We start from the raw sequence: 22779 nt of genomic DNA on the forward strand, positions 1-22779 counted from the left end.
TCTGTGCCCATGTATTTTAGTTCGTTTTACTTTTTCTTAATGTTGTTATTGTGATAATTTATTTGTGTTAAATTATGGAGAATTTGACTACTGTTTCTATATCGGGGACTACAGATGGAATATAGCCTTCTGCTAAATCCGTCTTTTTTACACATTGTCGTGTATAGATGTTTTAATGCATCCATTTCATGTGTCTGTGTTTATCAAAATGCATTGTCCCGTCAAAATAAACAAATAAAGTACAGTAAAGTAAAAGGCTAGCGGGGTTTCTTGTACAGTGCTGTTTCTGTGTTTCTGTGTGTATGCAGGCTGTTGCTCATGCATTGCATCACCATACTGTAGTACTGTACTTGATCGCTATTGTTCATGTAGATGCTAATGAGGCAGAGTCCCGCGTGTGAAAACAAGCAGCGGCTCACCCTGACTTCCACGCCGTGCTCGCTGTCTCGCAGCGGGAAGGAGAACGACTCGTTCCACCTGGGATTCAGGTTCTTGTACACCACCTTGCTTTTGTAGAACGTCTTCCCTTCCAGTTTGAATTTGACATAAGGATCGCTTTTGCCTGAAAGTGGGTGGAACAATAATCATTTCACGTTATCAGCACAATCTTCCCGTGGGATATGATCAGAGAATACCACAACAGTGTAAAAAAAAAAGAAGTAATAACACCGTAAATCAAAACTGTGATAAGGAAATGCCACTGTCGAGAACACACACACACATACGCACGCATGCACACACACACACACACACACACACACACACACCCACCCACCCCACCCCTGGTGGATATATCAAAGAGCTGTTGTGTGAGGGACAGAGATGTTCACGGAGGAGGTGCGGCCCACGTTTATTTCAGAAAACACAGCGATGTAGCTGTTTGATTGTGAAAAGGGTCAAAACTCTCGCCAGCATGAGGCAACCAGCAAATAGAGCCTAGAAACCAGGAGCAACCGGTGTTAATCTCCCAAGCCTGTTAAGAAAGTCTGCCTGTGAGGGGCGGGGGTGGGGGGGGCGTCTTTGTCTGAGTCGCGGCATGCAGATTGGCCGGAAAAAAAAAGAAGAAGAAAACAGAGGCGGTCCCATGCCCGGGTTTGTGTGAGGGGATAAAGGGGAGCTTGAGGGAGCCCGCGGGGAGGCTCCAATCACATGACAAAGGCCCTGTGGGGATGGGCTGTCAGGCCTGTCAGCTCCCCACTACAAATGAACATCTCGCCTGGGCGGGCAGGACCCACAGCAGCTCCGCCCTGCCCTGCCAGCGCCGTGACAGCCGGGGAAACCTCCAGGCAACTTGACAGGAGGAGAATGTGGCAGCCAGCGTGGAGAAAAGCCCTGGCGTGACTGAGAACGGTGACGACGGAAATTAACGACGGGGAGAGACGGGGAAAAAGAGAGAGAGAGGAGGAGGGGTGGGGTTTGTGTGTGTGTGTGTGGGGGGGGGGGGGGCTGTCTGCGTGGGTCCTTTCAGAACATGTAGTGACAGTGCACGGTGGCGCTGGGCCGCGCTGGCACGCCGTCGGCTGTTGGGGAGACGGAGGGGGGGAGGGGACGGTGTCATCGCGGTGTCGTCTGGTCAGGGAGAGTGAGGTCTCAGCTATCAGGGAGCAGACAGCAGGGGGTAGATAGATAGGTCTGGGGTAGATAGATAGATCAGGGGTAGATAGGTCTAGGGGTAGATAGATCAGGGGTAGATAGATCAGGGGGTAGATAGATCAGGGGGTAGATAGATCAGGGGTAGATAGGTCTGGGGGTAGATATATCAGGGGTAGATAGATCAGGGGGTAGATAGGTCTGGGGGTAGATAGGTCTGGGGGTAGATAGGTCTGGGGGTAGATAGATCAGGGGTAGATAGCTCAGGGGGTAGATAGATCAGGGGGTAGATAGGTCTGGGGGTAGATAGGTCAAGGGGTAGATAGGTCAAGGGGTAGATAGGTCTGGGGGTAGATAGATCGCGGTAGATAGGTCAAGGGGTAAAAAGGTCTGGGGGTAGATAGGTCTGGGTGTAGATAGGTCTGGGGGTAGATAGGTCTGAGGGTAGATATATCAGGGGGTAGATAGGTCTGGGGTAGATAGGTTTGTGGGTAGATAGATCTGGGGGTAGATAGGTCTATGGGGTAGATAGATCAGGGGTAGATAGGTCAAGGGGTAGATAGGTCTGGGTGTAGATAGGTCTGGGGGTAGATAGATCGGGGTAGATAGGTCAAGGGGTAGATAGGTTTGGGGGTAGATAGGTCAAGGGGTAGATAGATCAAGGGGTAGATAGGTCTGGGGGTAGATAGGTCTGGGTGTAGATAGGTCTGGGTGTAGATAGGTCTGGGTGTAGATAGGTCTGGGGGTAGATAGGTCTGGGGGTAGATAGATCTGGGGGTAGATAGATCTGGGGGTAGAGACTTCCTACATTAAATGCAACTAGTGTAAGTCGCGTTAGATAAAAGCGTCTGCTAAATGACTAATGTAATGTAGAGAAAATGACGCAGGGCACTGAAGCTGAGGTGAACAATTGGAACCAGTCAAACTGATCATTACTTCTTTAGAACGCAAAATCAAATACAGTTTTAAAAGAGTTTAAAAGAGAGAGAATCAAATCTATGGTTCTTCATATCATAATGTATTATTCCTTCCCATATACAGAGCAAACTGCACATGTAGGTGATGTCATGGTACATGTCCACACATCAGAACATAATAGAAGGGAAGAACATGAGCTCCAACCCTCATCCTGTTTTCCCATGAGCCACATAGAGGCATCATTCAGCAGTGTACGAGGCCACACATACTACTGGGCTCTTATAGTAATTCCACTTATGTCCAGGTGAGGTCACTGTTCTCCGAAAGTGTGTTTCATCCAACAGCACCACAGTCAGATTTGCTCTAGGTGTTGCTGTACAGCTGGTGGCACCTTGCCATGATGTTCCTGTCCTAATGGCGATGATCAGCAAACCCTCTCTGTCGGGAGGGGAAACCTTGTATCTCCATTTGGGTGATTTTTTTCCCCTCACATCATTTGAAAGATGGGACTACCCTTTATATCCTCTGTACCTCCCAGCCCTGGGACCAATTAGATGTATTCTTAACAGCTCATCGTGATTTTATGTCAAAAAACATAGAAATTGGAATGCTCTTCCCAACATTCTGAAAACTTGCCACTTTGGAGATACAAGGTGTCTGCCTGACAACAGAGAAACATAATAAGACGCGTCCAACTCTGCTGGAGCTCATGTCTTCACTCAAGGGCATTCTTCTAGGAGGTATGGGGTCGGGGGCGTGGCTGGAGAGTCAGGTCTGACTGCATGCCTTTCTCCGGGCCTCTACGCTACACACACCGCGTTCGACAGGAAGTATCCGTTTCAGTAGTATAGCAGTTGATGAACACATTCCCAGCTAGTCATTGGACAGTAGCAGACCATTATTATGCTGTGTTCACACCGGGCGCAAATATTTCCTGCGGCATCGCGAGTTTACATAGAAAGTCAATACAATTCGTGCGAACTGGGCGGCGGGCAGCACGGGCGGCGCAAATCGCAGAACTCGGCGGCCAGGATTCACCACGCGGCGACATTTGCAAAAGTTCAATTTTTGGAACTTTCTGCAGCGGATCCGCGCGCCGGCCCATTGATCCCGCGGCGAGATTGGGCGAACTGGGCGGCGTGAATTTTCTCGCCACGCCCGGTTTGAACACAGCATTAGACTTCAATGTAACTGTGCACAACCTGTTTGTCCAGAAATTACAACAGGGAAACTCTCAAAGCAGTGTTGATGGTATGCTGTTGACTAAATCCCTTCCATTCTGACATGCACTGAAGTGCTGGTGATTGTGCCTACAGGCTACCAGCAGGGAATGAACTGAGAGTAGGTGGAGGGGTCAATTACTGTAGGAGCTAAGAGGATTGTTTTTTGTTGTTGTTGTTGTTATTTTTTAAACCTTTATTTAACCAGGTGACCTCGTTGAGATATGGAATCTCTTTTCCAAGAGGGACCTGGCCAAGAGGGCAGCACAGGGACACAGACATACGTTCACTACACAAAGACAGACATAATAATAAATAACAAGAAATTAAAAGCAGGTTTGGGCGGGCACAGATACTCAATTAAAAGCAATGACAATTTCCAATACTTCTACTACTAAAAGTCTTTTAAAATCGATATGAAAGCATCATAACTGATCAGTTCTTGTAATTTTAAGTCTTTCTGGAGAGTATTCCAGGCAGAGGGGGCAGCGTATTAAACGCTTTTTTGCCCAGCTCAGTACAAATACGCGGAACATTCAATTGCAAAGTGTCCTGTGAGCGGCTATAACGTTCCTGTTTTCTGAGGAGGTATATACACAGATAGGTAGGTTTGTATATAATTGGACCAAAAGATGAATCAATGAATTCAACCGTCATGATAATACTATTAGTCTATAGACTCATTTGTGAGAAATTGATAATCACCAGTTAATGAGGAGGTGTATTAGGTACTGAGGTGACATTATAATCGTCGGAAAACACTTCGCCACAGACGAGACAGTGAGCATGAAAGCATGTTTAAGATTATCGTGTAGCCTACTGAAAGAGGAATTGTACAAATAACTGTACAAAGACCATCCAATTTAACTATGTATATTTTCTCAAGCTCTATTATTTGTCCTGGCAGAGCACACTGTATCATTTGACTCACAGAAGATATTGACTGGGTAGGATAAAGTGTGTCCAGTATTGTATGTGCTGAACCTACCATTGCGGTCTCTGATGACCAGGTTTCTGCCCTCCTTCAGGTCGATGGTGAGCAGATACCTCTGGAGAGCGATAGGGGGCAGCAGCCCGCCCGTTGTCCCCACGTCAAGTGGCCAGGTCTGGTCAGAAGTCCCGGCGTCGCCTGCTTGATCCTGCAGAGGCTGGACATCCGGCTCACTCTGCTCAGGACACAACTAGAGGAGAAACGAGAGGCAGCCTGAGACAGACACAAAAACATCCTAGAACACTTACACGCTGTACTGTACTGTGCTGTATGGGATACTGTCTGTTTTCCTGTTAATTAAGGAATGCCATCAGAACAAATGATCGCTTTCTCCGGTTTTTTTCTGAATATGCACCGTTTTGAGGGGACTCCATGTTGCTTTCATCTTAACCATCTGCGATGACTACATCAACAACAAACATAAACAATGAAAAGTCTAATCACGACAGTCTCAGCTGCTGTACTGTTGAGCCTCAAGCACCCCGTTGTGTGTGTAACCAGTACGGCAGGTTTCAGAGCGGCCTCTGTCTGGAGGATATAGTCTTACTGTAACTGAGTCTACGCCATAGAGGATATTACTCTACTCTAATGTATTGTGTGGTTATTTAACCTTTTCAATGTCTTGCTGTTCACTTGTCAGTGTGATTTGTTTGAGAACCCTGACAAAGAAACATTCAAGCATCGTTCTAATCTAGAACACACGTTGGGCGTCGCCACCCAGCGTGTGAAACCCATCTTCACCACTGCATTTGAGTGTGAAAAGACAACTTGCAAATGTTATGTATGCATGTAAATGTGACCATAGAGGCGATACTTAGAAAGTGACTGTTACTCAACTGGGATATGGGCTTCCCTATACAGCCTAGACAATAGCTCAGTTTTTGGCAAACCATCTATTGAGGTCATGTATCTTAAGAGCACGTGCTCATGTTATGATACGACCCTCTGTGTGGGGGAGCGTGGGGAACAAACGAGTGTGTCGGTGAGCGTTCGTGTGTCTGACCTCCTCCATGTCCTCCTGGGGCTCCATGGAGAAGATCTCCCTGATGAGAGGGGAGAGGGGCTCCCTCACGTCCAGGTCCTCGCAGTCAGCGGCCCAGGGTGCGCCGGACCGCTCCTCGAGCGGGGTGCCACAGGCCGAGTCCAGCGACGAAGCGTCCGCGCTCTCCGCGGGGGTGCGCTGTCTCTCCGCCGGCAGGGACCATCTGTCCGCAGGGATGTCCGTGTTCTCCCTGGCGGCGGGCGGGGTCCCCGTCTGCGAGGGAAGCCTTGGGCGCTCCGTGGACGGCGTCTTCTGTAGGAGGAAGTTAACTCGGTCCCCGCACGAGCCCGCTCGGTGTCGCGACTCGGCAACTTTGTCCACGGGCGTGGCGGCCCTCTCTACGGAGGAAGACCCTTCTCCCGACATTTTCTCCATGGACGGGCTCCATTTTGTGTCAGGGGCGGAGTTGACTCGTTCGGCGGGCCGCGTCGTCCTGAGTGCAGGCAGGGGTGCGCTTGCGGCAGCGAGTTTGGGCTGAGGTGCCGGGGCAGCCCTTCTGTTCACTGCTGTCGTCAGACGCTCCACCGGCGCATTCGAACTTTCAGCAGGTCCTTCCTCCTCTTCGTAGAGAGTCTGAATCTCAACCGGTGCACTCATTCTATATTCCGTCCGATCTACAAGAGCAGAATCTGTGCCGGTACGTCTGCTTGGAGGGCCTGACTCAAATACTGTAAGTCTGTCTGCGAACAATGGGCTATATCCACTGGCAATGGAGCTGGTATCACTGGAGCTGTCGAAGAAGATGGCGGCTGAGGCAGTGGACATGGGGGAGGGAGAAAGGTCCATCTGGACGAACCTCAGGTCCGGCACTGACATACTCCGTCTGTAGGTCAGTGGTTTGGGTTTCTTCCCAGGCTTCCCAGCGGCCTTCTTCTTCAGGTTGGTGAACGGGGCCTTGGCCTTCTCCCGGAAATTCTCCCATGCCTTTTTCTTCTTGTCCATGTTGAGTTTATTAGATTCGGTCTGTGTATTTTCAGCGTACAAGACTGTAGAAATGGATGAGCAGAACACGCCATTCAGTGCCTATTCACAAATATGAAGCCTTTCATAGCTGTTGCACAGTACAGTGACTCAGGGGTGTCAGTGGTGCTAGTGCTATGCAGCTAGAGTACTGTACGTGCCAGGCTGTTGAGCAGCTATACAAAACAAGATTCTTACAGCAGGGATGTCACACTCAGACTGGATAAACATGCAAACATACAGTAGAGCTCCCCCGCCATTATTTTTTTTAAAGGAGAATGCTCGTTTTTGACAACCTGGACCTTATTTACGGCATATTATAAGACGTTTCACTCACTAACATCATCATATTAGAGGCATGTGAAAAACCACAACAAGCCCTCGCTCTATGTAAGCACAACTAGCGATTCATAAAGACAGATTGATGAAAACAACTGTTTCGCGGCAGAAAATAGATTTTTTAGAAGCTGCATTCTCAGTGCCCCATCCGCCGTCATTACATGGATATACTGGCTCGCGCTGGATTTTAAATTTCTTCTACAGGCCTCCGAATTACACCAAAGTTATCTCAGTGAGTGAAACGTCTTATAATATGCCGTAAATAAGGTCCAGGTTGTCAAAAACGAGCATTCTCCTTTAAAGTCCCTCTGTATGAAATGCACCATTTGTTTACACAAATCCAGATTGACAAACACACACATATATATATTATATATATACTAATTCTAATAAGGCCCCAGGATTCAGGAGCATTTTTGACATAATAAATAAAGAAATCCTCACCTGTAAAAGGTACACCTGTGCTGCTTCACTGGGAGGGACCTGTGAACTAGTTACTGTATTTGCTGTAATCTGATTCCTCAGAGACCACGGACTGCTTCTTCCAGCGAGGGAGACGGATACTCAGTACTGTGTGGTGGAAATGAGGAAGTGTCTCTTGTAGAGGAACATAAATGCATCCTGTTGCTTCAAGACAGGTTTGATGATTGGTGGAGAGCCTCTTAACTGAGACAAACAGGCCCCACCAGTCACACCAGGCGAGTTTCAACGACAGTGTTTTGGCCAACATCGCATCCTTAAATGGTATTCAAGTATTCAAGTATTCAACATGCCTATAAACAACTATTCTTTGCACATGTTTGGAAACCAATAGAAACCCATTGAAATGAATGGCACATTTAAGAGATTAAATTACAATTTCTTGGGCTAAGATACAGTGGACACCAAATCTTCATGAAATTAGGGAGGAAATTACAAAGGACAGTTTGTTTATTTGGGATGTATTTGCTTCAAGACTATTTGTTATATTTATTTGCTATATTATTTGTATGTTTTGTATGTATTCTGAGAAAATTAAAATACCGAATCTTAATCATAGATCTTGTTAGCTATCCCAAGATTTACATGATGTATTTTGAGATATGACGTCTACAGGATGAATGCAGGCCTGTTCTCATCTTTGATCTGCAGAACAATCATCACTTCAGAACCCGGCTCCATTCCGTTCATTCATCTCGATTTGTTTACAGTGACGTGGTTTAGCCTAATTAGGCTAAGCTCATCAGAAGTGATAATTTATAGAATGAACAGCGTTCTATCCACACATACAGTAGACTAATGCAACAGGCCCACCTAGAGGTTGTACACCGACTGTCCGTGCAGAAGCGGCGACTGTGTGACAACAGATGCGTTTGAGTTTGGACCACATTCGTTCAATATTTGTTGATGTCTTAAGGAGCTCAGGCCCACATGAAAGAAGCCCAACTTGGCAAACAGTTAAAAGGGAGGACTGGGGGGCCAGAAGAGGGCGAGCCCTGTGGCAGATGGCCTGTCGTCCTCATTCTCATAGGCTATACACTCAAGCAGACCAGAACCCTGTCTGGGTTCTCATGCTAATGGTGCGTTCCAGGCAACCCGTAACTCGTGTTTTTCCGACCTCCTACACGTGAAAATGCTCTGGAATGTCAGTCAAACCCGTCATCTTTATTTCCTGTCCTATATGGTTGGATTAAGTAATTAGTGTGCGGCAGACCCAGCGCACACCTGATTGATCACTTAATCCAATCATATAGGACAGGAAATAAAGATGCCAAGTGACTTTCAGGAAGTAGTGGAGCTGGTGCACAGAGCCTATTGGGAGGGCCCCATCGAGGCACACCATAAGCGGCTAGGAGTCAAGAAGAGCGCCCTGTGCTTAAAGCCTTTCAAAGCACAATTTGAGGTGGACAATTTGCTTATCAACATGTGTGCAGCGTTGTCTTATGTTTATGGTGTTGTGCCAGTAGTAGGTTAGCTTCTGTTTGAGCAATTCGTACAGTAGGCCTACCTCATTGTCGATGCCGCCGTATGGGCGATAGCAGGGACCCGGGGGTCATGGCTTCGTCTTCCAGATTTAGCTGCCTTGACATCTTCATAATATAGCTCTTTTATAACGTCTGCTTTATTATTATATGAAAGACGTTCACCTTTACCCTAATACCTTGCAATACCAAAGTTTTTATGTTGAAAAGTCTCGACTGCTATTTAAACTATCGTTTGTCCTTTGCAGTAGGAGAGATGAAACAGTGCCAGTTTCTGTTGACCACTCCTCGTTTCGGATGCCACCTGCTGGCAAGTATCAGTAAAGCGTTAGGGAGGAGTACCTACAGGCTACATCAAATGAAATAATTGAATTGCATCAGAAATAAGATATGGTGTTCAAAACCTGTTGTATGTGAGCAAAAAGGACACATAGCCTAGTGTTTGTTATCATTAAGCCAATATGAAAGCACATAAGAGTAACTGATTGAGCAGACATTGAGATGTTTAATAAAGCTGACAGTCTATTGTTTGGGACTTCACATGTGGACAAAACCTATGTAAGAGTTGTTCACTTCATTTAATACACAATAAGCGAGAGAACCTAAATTACACAGTAAAAGCCAATTTTTTTTTTTTACTTCAGTGAATGTAGAATACAAATTTGTACAACAATATCTAGCATGGTATCTTAGTCATTCAATAAAAAGTTCACTAGAATATTTATTGTATAATGAAGATAGAACAACACATTCAAGGGAAAATAAAATGCAGATTAACTTAAAATTTTCTCTCGATTTTGAAACCGTTTGTTTCATTCATGGCAACAAAGTCCAGCTTGTGCCGCCAAATGGTTTGAGCGTCCAAACCGAAAACAGCTTGTTTTTTTTGTTTTTAAAGTGAACTATTAACTACAAACAATTACCAAATACATAGTTCTGTTTATAAAAGCCATAAAGCAAAGCAGTGTACTCTTGCACAGCAAAGTGAAGAAAGTTGTCTACAAAGATTTGTTGTTTACTCTAATCCTTTTCTTTCACATTCAACAGTTGTGCACGTTTCTGGGCCGCACATGGACCATATGAGGAGTATCCCAGTACACTCATTATATATTTCCTGTGTGACTTGAATTTGACAGGGTGCAGAAGAAAGACCACCCAGTCACTGATGTCATGCCAGCTCCTTCTGAAGAACAAGGGAGTTGTACTTTGATGCTTAAGGAGGCTTTTCTTGTTCTACTATGTCAGCAGTTCTTTGGGATAAGGCTATTTTCTAAATGTGCATACAAAGAGAGAAACTAGTAAAAATTCCCTGATATCCTATGGAGTGTGCATGTAATAGTGTTTTAATGCTATCAAAATAGATGGTACTCTGTTGTAATGGGTATTATTGCTGTTTGTGGTGCTCTGTACACTGAGAATGCTTTTCATGGGATTCAAATAGGTTATAATGTATGGTTTCTAGTAATCTTCCAAACTGTTTACTGATGATACATCTACACTGATGAGAGGTTTGCTACAAACTCATCAAATGTGAGGTGAACCTAATCATCCAGCTCCTTCCTGGCAGTGGCACTAAGGGAGAAGAGGTAACAGTCCTATCAGCATTGGCATGGGCCCTGAGCTCATAGCTGAGAATCCCCAATCAAACTCAACGAGACTTCTGTGACATCTAATATGACATTGTGTAAGGGCCACATTTGGGCAAAGTATGAGTCAGAGACTGCATAGATCATTAATGGCTTATCACCAACTGCTATGGATTCAATGGAGGGTTGTGGAGAGCATGTTCTAGGGACACACAGGATATCGTATAACAAATGCAGAGGGTTACTCCTCACGTACAGCAAACGTCTCATACAAATGTGTGCAATCCAGCAGTGAGATCAAGTCAGATCTGTTGCATTGTGTCGTCCATGATTTAGCTGCTGAACTCTCGGACTCTTTTGCCACTGTGGGGATGGATCCACAACCCAAGCCAGGGCCCCCTGTAACAGACAACGAAGTGGCTGGGTGTGTCGGAATACGCTCACACAGACAAACATACAACAGAGAAACAGAACGCACTGCTGCCCTTTCCTGTGCTACATCCTGTAATGACATCACTTCCCCTCAGGGCTCCCCAGTTACTCCTCCACTAGAGATGGGCCACAAACAGGTTATATCTTACCGAGCCAATTTATAAAACTGATGAGGTTTACGTTTTGTACATAATCATGACTAAGATTTATAATATGTTATGATATTTACAACCACTTAATTTATGAATAGGTGTGGACAGATGTCTCAGAAAAATAATAGTTCACTTTCATAAGCTAAGAATAGATTAATGGAATGGCTTGTCAGATGCCATGTCTTTCACTTAAGCTATGCACAATCACAATGGAGAATGAATGAAAGCAGATATGGGACCTGTATTTTGGGACCATGGGTTCTGATATTGGCAGTGTTTTTAGCAGCTGCAGGTATATAGTTTGAGGGGAGAAACCCTATTTTCCTCAGCCTTGCGATTATCCTTCACAAAATAAAAAACAGTGCCACTTTAACTGTAAAGTACTGTTGTTAGAATTTCTTAAGGACAGACATTCACCACTATTAAAGGGAAAACGACCCAAAACTACTTTCTGGAAATAAAACCACTTGATAACTGCAGAAATTTTGAAGTTACAGCATAATTAATAAAATAGTTAATATTAACCAGTGAATACTCTACTTATTAAGGATCTCGCCCTGTAAACTTGGCAGTAATCCACAAAAATATACTTTTCCTTGATTCTGGTGATGGTACAATACATAGGTACTCACACCAAGGTGATATATATATTAAAGTTGCTATTTACATAACAAAAAAAAATGTTTGGCTCAAATTCTTAATTTAACAGCAAGTGTTCATGGCTTTAGATATCGATTCAAGGTCTGGCTTGCATGTCTTTACAATATGCTTGCAATAAAGCACAGTCTAAACGAAACAGAATGAAAAAAGGTTTTGAGAGAATTTGTACTAAACAATAACTACAACAGAAGAAAAAACAGAGCTTTGGCTTATATTACTGATTAATTGTTGGAGCAATGTGCATATTTCTTGCCATTACTGTATGTCATCAGTTCAACTGGACAGTTTCCCATTACCTTAATTGCACATATATTGTTTCAAATTATAAAATAAATGTTATTATTGCAATATACTTTTTTCTCCTTTTTGTAGTTTTAACTTGGTGAATTACTTTCCATATATAGTAGGATAGCTGCTCTTGCTACCCACCCCACCAGATAAACACTAACCCTTCTATATAAAAATGAGAAGTCTGAGGATGATATTTTAAAAATGAGGTCATGCCAATTCATTCAATAAGTAAAAAAAGTAAAACCATGTTCTGGTGTATTACTGTATGTCACACCAGGTTTTGAGACGTGAGGCTGAACAGTGAACGTCACAAGACGGGGCCCTCAGCTGGAAAGCAACACTTTCTTCGATTGTTTGCAACTTGCAACCACAACAGCAAAAACAGCAACTACAAAAGTGCCAGACTAGACCAGAGAATACAAGAATCTACAGTTTCCTATTTAGTTCTTTCTTTGAACATCAGACTCCTGCAAACATGATCAGATTTCTACCAAGTACCTGATTACATCTGTTTGTGAACTTAATTCAGCAAAACTACTTGAGATTCTCTTTTCTTCTGATCACTGTGAGAATTATATAATTTAGATATGTCCTGACACTTCATTTCATCTTCCATTCACCTTCTTAAAAAATGAAGTTAAGTGAGTTAAATAATAATAATATTAATAATAATAATAATATCATCATTACAGCTAGAGGGACCCTCCCTACCCCCTCCACCCCCCCCACCCGCGTCTGGCTGGCTGATAACCGGAGGTTGGACCAGAGCTCTCTATGTCACCCAGGTGTCCATGCGCATGCGCTTGACCGAAGGGCTCTCCCTGTCCTCGGGGCCGGCCGGGGGTCTGCCCAGCCCCAGGGGGGAGTGGAAGTCTGGCCGGTGGTCCTCGCGGTCGCTGCCGTCGTACGAGGAGCAGGAGGAGCTGAGACTGTCCGCGGGGGAGCGGCCCAGGTCCTGCCGGCTGGACCCTTGCTGGTGCTGGTGCTGGTGCTGCTGGTGTTGGTGCTGGTGTTGGTGCTGGGGGAAGCCAGAGGGGGCGACGCGGTCACGCGGAGGGGAGATGGGCTCTGACTTGATGTGGATGTTGTGGCTGGTGTTGATAGAGAGGTTGGAGCCCTGGGGTAGGTGACCGCCACCCCTGTGGAGAACAGAAGTAGGTCAGTGTCCATTACCCCCCAACCTCCCCGAGGATTAGTAAAGTTCATCATCTTATTTAGTAAAGAAACCAGGCCGTGATGGTAGTGATGGGTGAGAAATACAGGATTATGTAACAGAGTGTAGCACAAGCTACATGTATTCTATATGCGTGTGAGCGTCTTTTACATGGGAGTATTTCCGGTGAGTGTGTGTGTGTGCGTGTGTGTGTGTGTATGCTACTCACACCAAAGAGCTGAGAGCCGCCTGGCCCAGCTGATGTTGTTGCCATGCCGACATGGAGCCCAGGGAGAGGCTAGGTGAGCCGAAGCCCTGCAGGGAAGAGATCTCAGCGCTGCTCAGGGAGTAGTCTGCAAAAACAACACACACACACACACACACACACACACACACACACACACAGACACAGAGCACGGTGAGCTCCGCCCACGAGCCAACACCTCCCACCAGCCCCAGGAGGGCGGAGCCGGGCGTCAGCAGCCCGGGGAGGGAGACGGGGCCCGTCAGCCCCGCCCTGGATCCGGGGGCGAGAGCCAGACTCACCAGGGTTGTAGGAGGTGGGCATGCCGGAGTAGACCAGGCCCTGTGGAGGCAGGCTGGGGGTGGTGACAGAGACGACCGGGGTGGCCAGGGCCTGGGAGCTGCTTATCCTCTGGGTGTTCTGCCGAGAGAACCAGACGAGAGCGCGGTAGAATGTGCGGCGGACACAAGATATTTGCCCAGATTTAAATTGTTAGGATTTCACTTTGTTTTTTTTCTCTATCTCACTTTCTTATACTGATTATAGGATTGGTGTCAGATAGTGTGAGGAAAGTTTTCGCCATGAGATGGCGCTGTTGCTTCATCACACATAAAACAGCCATAGACCTGATACCATTATGGAGAATCTCTGTTGTAATAAAGGTTAAACCATCAAAGATATATAACAGCTCATCTAATATGTGGACTCCATATAATATTAATAGGCGGGATGTGGTCTTAAATGGAATTTCACTAACAGAGATTATGGATACTATGGGATTCACTTAAATATGCTGTAACCTAGTTTCCAAAAAGCTTTGCCATATACAGGAGTAATAGTTCTCATACCAATTTTAACATGAGACGTTTTCCGTCCAAACTCAAGAAAAATATTACTAGCATTCATGAACACATTGCAACAGGGCAAAAATAATTTCTGTATTGATTACAAGCTGATATCTGTTTGAAAAATAAATAAATTGTAAAACAACCCAAGACTAAAACATTACAAGGCAAATTATTGCAGCAATGGTTAATCTAATCCCTATCACAATCCTAACCCTAACACTGTAGTGTCCTTGGAGCCTTTAAGTTTGGCTATTGTTGAGCATACAGTGCTTCTAAGTGCAGTGACTAACTGTCTGATCATAAAGTTACACAGTGTCTTCATGCAACAGGACCAAACAAGCTTGAAGACAGTACAATGCACAGTATGTGTGTGTGTGTGTGTGTGTGTGTGCGGGGGGGGGGTGTATGCGTGTGTGTGTGTGTGTGTGTGTGTGTGTGCGTACATGTGTGTGTGTGTGTGTGTGTGTGTGTGTACTGTCTGTGTGTGTGGGACAGCTGCAGTACACACTCCTTCTCCGGCTTGCACCCATAGATCTGTGCATGCTCATACTGCATGGAGAGGATCGCGCAACATGGACAAGTCAAATTCCCTGAGCCTAACTGAGGTCTGATCGATCCTGGACTTGTTCAGAAAGTGAGATATTATTGCTAGAATCTGACAATGTCCGATCACATGAGCTTTCATTCAGTATGATAATGTGGTAATAACACGAATGGCACTGTAAGCATGATTACTCAGTATTCTGAAGAGGTCTGGAATCAGAACTCACACAAAAAAGATGACTTAATTATAATCCCTCTGATCATTTCAATGGAACTTCCTACGCTCTCCTACCAGATAACATCAACATCATCCAAGCCCATCTGAGAATGACATCATCCAGGATGAAGTAATCTGTTTACAGGAAAACGTAATGGCTCCTCTAAATGGGTTTGTATGTGCTAACCATATGTATGTGTTTTCTTTATTTTTTCCTTTGAGTTTTTTAAGGACGAAAAGTAGGATATGAACTGAATCGAGCTATTTATAACAGTTAGTATAACAATTTTTATATGATTATCTGGTTATGTTTACTGTACATGTAATGTGTGTGGTCACAAACTAATACACACACACACACACACACTCAAACAAGCCCACGGTGAGATGACAAACCGCTGTGTAGCTGCAGATCAAACAGGCGGAGGAATATTCAACAGGCCAAACCCACAACATGCAGCGACAACCTCAACCAGCCACAAGCCTCTATTCCATAGACGTTTTGCTCGTCTTGATAGACAATATCATGATTATTGAACATCCTTACATTGCGTAAGGCTATTCACACCCTCACTCCTAGCTCTGCACTCACTACTGTAATTGTCCCAGCGTTTGTTTTAGTGAGGATAAAACAGAAAGCATGTACGCGTGTTCAGCCAATCCCGGGCGCGTCTGTGCGGCACTCACCAAATCCATCTCCTCCTCCTCTGACTGCTCCCAACAGAAGAGAAGAAGACAGGCAGGGTTACAGAGGAAGGCCTGGAGGACCCCGACAGCCACGCTAGTCTAGATGCCTCCCCCCTCCGTGTGTCCTGACACCCAGACACAGCACCTTCCTGGGAAGTCCCCCCTCTCTGACAAAACCATGTCCCCCAGCTGCCAGTTCAACTGTCTTATTGAGCATTTTCTATGGAGTTCTGCCTATCTAGATCGATTCAAAGCACCACATGACTACTGACATTGTAACATGTTGGCTTCGGGCTCTTTAAATGTGTTACCCAGACTTTTCAGGCCATTACTTCTTCAGCTTGTGAACAGATACCGATGGTGGAGGGGTCAAAGAGGTTAATTGTGAAGTCTATTTGTAAGGACACGGATAATAAAGGAGACTATGGCGGCACAAACACACTTGACGACTTGGACGTCACCTTCCAGTGAAAATGTGCTTAACCCCATTATGCCAGGGCCACGTCAACGCAATGCTCCAATTACACCATCAGCATCAAAGCTCGGCCGACTCATTTGTGAAACTGTCCACTTCCTTTAAAGGAACACAAATTCAATAAATTAGTCCAGTAACTTATTTAGGTGAAGTCCGCTCATGTGACTCCTGATGTGTCGCCCTGTGCAGACTGTGCATCTTTTTGTGACGCCTTTATTCTCAGAGTAGGTCTTTAAAAACAATAACATGGCCAATTGTTTAGAACCATGCCGGCTTAAACTATAGGCTTTTTTTGGTCTTCCTCGGTCAGTCCCTGTACTTGAGAGCGACGGTTGGCTTGAGGCGAAGCAGAGTCCCGTCTTCCATCTTCGCCGTGCCGTACGTCAGGTTGTGCGCGGGCGGTGGCGGTCTTATTACCCGCACTCAATCAATACCGGCAGGAAGACACGACAAGGGCGACAAGATATTATCTGTCTCACACTCTGCTCCCCTGATTAAGTCTTCATTCCCACTCTGTCACATGGGGGATGTGATTAATTTAATACCATTATGGCCCTAATGACAGACTGTCTGCAACCCTGCCACCGGCCGCACCCTCCACTGCCTCTCCCCATCTGTAGGGGTCGGTCTGAGAGAGCGCCAGCCCCCCCCCCCCCCCCCCCACCACCCCGACCCCCGCGCCACAGCACCCTGACATGGCGCGGCCCGCTAGAACCCGCCCCCCTGCCCAGCTAGCAAATCCCTGCTGGAGTCTTCTCATACCTTCACGGACAACTCGCAATGGCTCCGCTCGCTTTAGTCGAACGCTTCACTTAAAGGTGGGATAGGTAGTTTGTTTTTGGCTTTATTTGGTCAAATTGGCATAATATCCTTTCAGCTATCAGTAACAGTGATCTGAGAATAAAGTTGGATCTCTGTGTTTACCGCTGTCTCTGAATTTTGGATTCAAAGAATGTATCACGCCCGAATGTATTGACCAATCAGGGTCTCTATCTCGCCACACCTACCAGTCATGTTTGGAGGGAGGGACTACATCATGAATGACAGGAGAGAGGGGCGGGTTCTTTTGCAAAAGATGATCAATCGGAATCCTTGTTGACGTCAAACTACCTACCCCCCCTAAGGGGCGTCGGCGCTCCCAGACGTTGGCATGGCAACACACACACACACACACACACACAAACACACACTCACACACGGCCCCCTCTTCTCCGGGGGCGGTTCAGGAGGACCAGGGGGCGTCGGCATGGCCGCCGCCCGGTAACGAGCCCGCCCGGTGACGAGCCCTTCGTTCCTGGGAGGAGCAGCTGTCCCTTCGTTGGGAACATCAGCAGCAGGGAAGCTGGGAAGGGTGCATCGTTGGCTGGTTTGGGAGTAAACGGCACGCCTTTCTCGTTTTTCTTCCCTCACCTCGTGATTTACGGCTGTGACAGCGCTGTGTAGCCTCAGGTGCCCAATGTGGTCAGAGCTCTCTGCGTCTTAATTATTATAATTACGGAGGGCCTCTAATTTCAATATGAATAATTGAGTGACTGTTCAAGCACCTGGGCCTCAGCGGTACAGCCTCGCCGGCGAGCCAGCTGTGTTTTGCTCGGCTCCTCGTCGCCCTCCGCCCCCCATGTGACCACAGAAGAACTCAGCGGCCAGGTGATCGCCGTTGATGGGAGCAAACCTGGGCCGGACCGTTACACCGCACACGATTCCCACCGGCAGCGCCGACCCAGGTCCCTCAGACGGCACACACACACACACGCACGCACACACACACACACCGCCAACGCTGCTCGCTGTCACAGTGATACCATCGTGGGTGTGAGGGAGAAACGCCGCGCTCCGGTAACTCCCTCTGCCGCACGCAGGGGGGGGGGAGGGAGGGGAGTGAAGGGGGGGGGTCAGTACTCACCAGAGGAGGCATCATGCCCTTGCTGGACGGGGGGATGACCACCCTCAGGTCCGGCTTGCGGCCGCCCATCCCCATGTTCCCTCCGGGGGGCGGGGGGGATTTGGTGGGCATGACTTTGCCCAGGCCGTTCCCGCTGGGCGTGGCCAGGAGTCCTGGGGAGTTCCGGGGGTTGACGAAGCCGTTCCCTGCAGAGACACAGAGGCCATCAGCCACACCCCCCTGCCTCAACACACAGGCCATCAGCCACACCCCCTCCCTCAACACACAGGCCATCAGCCACACCCCCTCCCTCAACACACAGGCCATCAGCCAAACCCCCCCCCCCCCTCCAACGCTCCACTTCAAAGCCTGCCCGGCTTGTTGGGGCACGCAACGTTAAGTGTTCCCAACCCTCTGGGAAGTTTTAATAGACCGGGATAATTATCCTGCACATTTACAAAAATAAAATGTCCATTTCAAAATTGATGAGGCTTTCATTCTCGCTGTGAATGACTACATCAAAGTCAGCTCCTCTCATCCTGGGATGTTTTGGCAATTCAGTTAATGTACTGTGACTGTTTCAGGAGCCGTGAATGGCTGACGCTGTTGCATCTGGGCTAAAACGACCCTCTGCTGTGAAACTCAGCTGCAGCACGATTCCTACGTACACAAACCGCGACAGGTGGCGTGGCCCGGTGTGGCGTAGCCGTCCGCGCCGGCGTCCCCTCCTCTATTCTACACACACCTCTAGACACATGTGGAAGCAGTAATTTCCGTCTTGTCTGTGAGCTATGCGCGACTAACAAAGCCGTGAGTCATAATGCTAGATTATCCCCCCCTCCCCGGGTCATTTCCTGTGGCAGGTAGCGGGGGAGGGGACACGGCGATGACACGACTGCTTTACAGGTGCCGATGCCAGCCATGCCCAAGGCCCGGACGCCATCACCGCTGGCTGTCACTACACGTGTGTCTGGGATGTTTGATGGGAATAATTGGCGTGCCTAAGTGCAAATTCAGAAAAATGTCAAAGAAAAGTGTTTAATGACATGTTATTCAGCTTCGACCTCCGACTGAATCGTTAAAATCGTGGAAAAGAATACAAAATGGAGGAATATAATGGAAAAAAAGCAAAGGGAAAAGAGAATCAATGCTATCTAGTGTTCCATCAAGATCGGTGTCACACTTCAACAAGTAACTGAGTGCTTCATTGTGTTGTATTGAAACACAAGCTCACTGCAGAACAAGCAGGCTCTCGCTCGGAGAAATAATGGAACAGCCAGCCGCCTCAGTGAAGATAAGCACACCAACAATGCACAGACAAATAAACAGTTATGAGGTCCACAATAGTATCTGGCAGCTGAATCAACAGCACCCGCAAGCTGCTATCGCTCGGAGCTTCCCCTTTGATCCTATATCTGGAAGTCACTGAGGTAGTCTCAACACCAGACCCATGAGAGTTCTTTCGCTGATAAACTAGCGTAAGCTACGCTAACTTCGTTACTGCATGCTGCAGATCTCTCTGTGGGTCTGAGACACTTCATGCAAAAATCTGGCGCTCAAATCCTGGCAATTCATTGGTTTCGCCGGAATCCCTGCGACGCCAATCAGTAACGACTTTCGCGATCAGGCGTTCCCACCCATAGATATGCCCCGCCCATCTAACCTGGGCTAGCGTCTCTCATTTGCTGCTACGACCTGTCACTCTTTCAATTTTGACCCGTCGATACGCCCTCAGAACACCAGCTTGGGATTATGTAGGCTAGTATGTGAAGCGCAGCGATTCAACGTGATATTTGAGTCTGGAGAGAGTGTGTGTGCGTGTGTGTGCGTGCATGCGCATGTGTGTGTGCGCATATGTGCATGCGTGCGTGTGTGTGTGTGTGTGTGTGTGTGGGTGTGGAGGGTCCTACCTCGTTGTGAGTGTAAAGGGAGCAGCAGCAGAGCTTTGTGATTAGGATCAGTGGCCTATTATATCACTGCATGGAATCACTCCAAAACCAAAAGCTGTTGTTACAATAATGGAAATGTGTGGGCATCACAGCCGGTGACTAAGGCCTAATGGAGAAGAAACAAGCTTCATGACCTTAATTCCACATCGCCTACAGGCAGTGATATTAAATGGCAACAGACAGATGTGAAATACAGCGTGTACTTAGATTGTGCCAAGAAATTACTGACGAGGGAAAATACCTAGATGTCATCAGTGTCAGCTTAAGCATTTAAACACAGTTACCGAAACAAACAGTGTTATGTAACTGAGCAAATGTTTCCAGGGTAAAGATAATTTGGAGTGGAGAGAATGCCCGCATGCACGGAGCAACGCAGAGACATGTTCTCCGCCTGCGTGCTAGACTCATCCCACATTCAGACGAACGTCGAGAGAACGGTTCCACTTTAAAACATTCTCAGGATGAACACGGCAGAGCTTGTAGAACGATGTTTGTAATCGGCGTTTGGGTAAATAAATAGACTCGATCCTATAAATAATTAAGGCTGCCTTGAGAGCGACATTACACAGATTACGTTTCTGATCTACAACTCAAACATTTCCTTTCCTTTCTCTCGAAGGACAGACAAACACTGTGTTGACAAAACTCTGCTGAGTTGCTCGCAGAGCTACTGATGCAGGTCGGCCTGTCATTAGGCAAACACCAGAGGAGCTTCAATCTCACTGAGGGAAGAACATATGCATGCATGAATGAGAAAAGATTAATGGCAGTGAATCGAGGGCCTCTAATAGATTAAGTGGAAATGGGAGCAAATTCTAATTATAGCTTCCATTAATGAGGCTGGACAGTAACTCTGCAGCCACTGCACCCGCATTGTTTTGGTTCAGGACACTGATGAGGGAATGTAGGGGCTTTGAGGAGAGGGAGAGATGGAGGGAAAGAGAGAGATATAGGAGGGAGAGAGAGAGAGGGATGGAGGGAGGGAGAGAGAAAGAGAGGGAGGAAGGGAGGGAGGGAGAGATGGAGGGAGAGAGAGGGAGGGCGGGAGAGAGAGAGAGAGAGGGAGAGAGGGAAGGAGGGAGAGATAGAGGGAGAGAAAGGGAGGGAGGGAGGGAGGGAAAGAGAGAGGGAGGGAGGGAGAGAGAAAGGAAGGGAGAGATGGAGAGAGAGAGAGGGAGGGAGGGAGAAAGAGAGAGAGAGAGAGAGAGAGAGAGAGAGAGGCAGGGAGGGAGGAAGTGAAGGGAGAGGTTGAGGTTGTTAATTGTTCCAAGACCTCCAAACATATTTCACTTGGAGAGCCTCCTCAGTATGAAAACAAATTCCGTTTTCAAGGATTCTTGATGCAGAAAGTGTAAGGGTATGAAGCATTTACAAATGGAAATCTGTTGGCAAAGTCCAACTTGGACCATCAAGTATAATAATGATGGAATAATGGGGTTCTGGTAGAGTTGCTTTCTGACACACAAACAAGTTTTGTAATTGCTCTTCAAGAGCATGTAACCTGTCAGTATCAATGAAGGAATCTGTCCAGCACAGTTACAGACAGAACTCTCATAGCCCTCCCATTCTTACATCCTCTCTTCTTAATGCTCAACAGAGGGCAGGGCAACTAGGACTTCTTCTTCTTCTTCTTCTTCTTCTTCTTCTTCTTCTTCTTCTTCTTCTTCTTCTTCTTCTTCTTCTTCTTCTTCTTCTTCTTCTTCTTCTTCTTCTTCTTCGTCTTCGTCGTGTGGGTACGTTGTTGCGCAGCTGAATGCGCAGACCAGTGGGACCTTATTACATCCACATTCCAGTACTAATTAGATGTACATAATACACTGAAAATCCAAGATTAGGTGTAATCACAGCTGTATCACTTATGTTTCAAGAAAGCATGATACTGTAGCTTTACAGTAATTGTGCCATGGTGGAGGTGCTTGAGCAAGGAGCCAAAAACAGTTGGCCGATCGCAGATAGCAGCGTTCAGATTTAATTGCTGTCTAAGAATCCTCCATTACTACAGTACGTGTTTGTTTGCTGGCAGACCCGGTTGGGAGGCCCGGCTGGGCCCAGCGGGACTATGTGCTGCCCAGACCGGAGCAGTTTACTAGGGTCTCAACCGGTCCCAGCTGCAGTCCACTCCTCCCCATCTATCAGTCCTGAAGAGCAAGGAGATGGGCACCACCTTGCCTCCATCTGACCAGAGGTACGCATGTTCCTATATGGCGGTAATATCATGTGGAAACAGACCAGGTCCAGCCTGGCTTATGTGCGTGGCTGGCTTGTTTCTGTTCAGGACTGGTAGAACGGAAGCTAGTCATGCCACTGAAATAGCTGTGAATTGAAATTACATGAAATAATGTCTGATAAATTAAGATAGGTCTTGTCGCCTGGACACATCAGCTCCAATGCTTCCAATGCTAATCCAGCACAATAAGAGCGGGATAGCCAGTTAGCTCATGAGCTCACAACAACTAGCAGCAGCTTCTAGGATCTGACCTATAAGGCAAGAGGTAAAGGTCGGAGTGAAAGGATGAACATGTGGAGGTTTGATAAAATCCTCCCCCTCGGGTCTTGAGCCCCGATCTCCTGGGTGGGAGTCCAATGCTTTCGCTGCTACTCTACTAGTGCAGTAGAGATCGGCGGGTTGATTTTGATGT

The 22779-nt window shown here is 46.8% G+C and overlaps 2 protein-coding genes across 2 annotated transcripts in view; both read right to left on the minus strand.

Annotated features, from left to right (window-relative positions):
- mctp2a (multiple C2 domains, transmembrane 2a) overlaps positions 1-6703 on the minus strand; it is a gene marked incomplete at its 5' end in the record, with an annotated part of 36272 nt that extends 29569 nt beyond the window's left edge. Inside the window, 3 exons of the mRNA XM_084453260.1 lie at positions 420-562; positions 4717-4909; positions 5723-6703. Of these exons, the coding sequence (XP_084309386.1) occupies positions 420-562; positions 4717-4909; positions 5723-6703 (1317 nt within the window). The remainder of the gene's footprint in view (positions 1-419; positions 563-4716; positions 4910-5722) is intronic.
- A 6211-nt stretch (positions 6704-12914) lies between these two features.
- Positions 12915-22779, minus strand: part of mef2aa (myocyte enhancer factor 2aa) — a gene marked incomplete at its 3' end in the record, with an annotated part of 63513 nt that continues 53648 nt past the window's right edge. Inside the window, exons 6-9 of the mRNA XM_084453233.1 lie at positions 18213-18397; positions 13842-13959; positions 13525-13648; positions 12915-13281 (exon numbers count right to left, since the gene is read on the minus strand). Coding sequence (XP_084309359.1) covers positions 12915-13281; positions 13525-13648; positions 13842-13959; positions 18213-18397 — 794 coding nt within the window. The remainder of the gene's footprint in view (positions 13282-13524; positions 13649-13841; positions 13960-18212; positions 18398-22779) is intronic.

Source organism: Borostomias antarcticus (assembly GCF_949987555.1).
Source record: "Borostomias antarcticus genome assembly, chromosome: 18".
NCBI lineage: Eukaryota > Metazoa > Chordata > Actinopteri > Stomiiformes > Stomiidae > Borostomias > Borostomias antarcticus.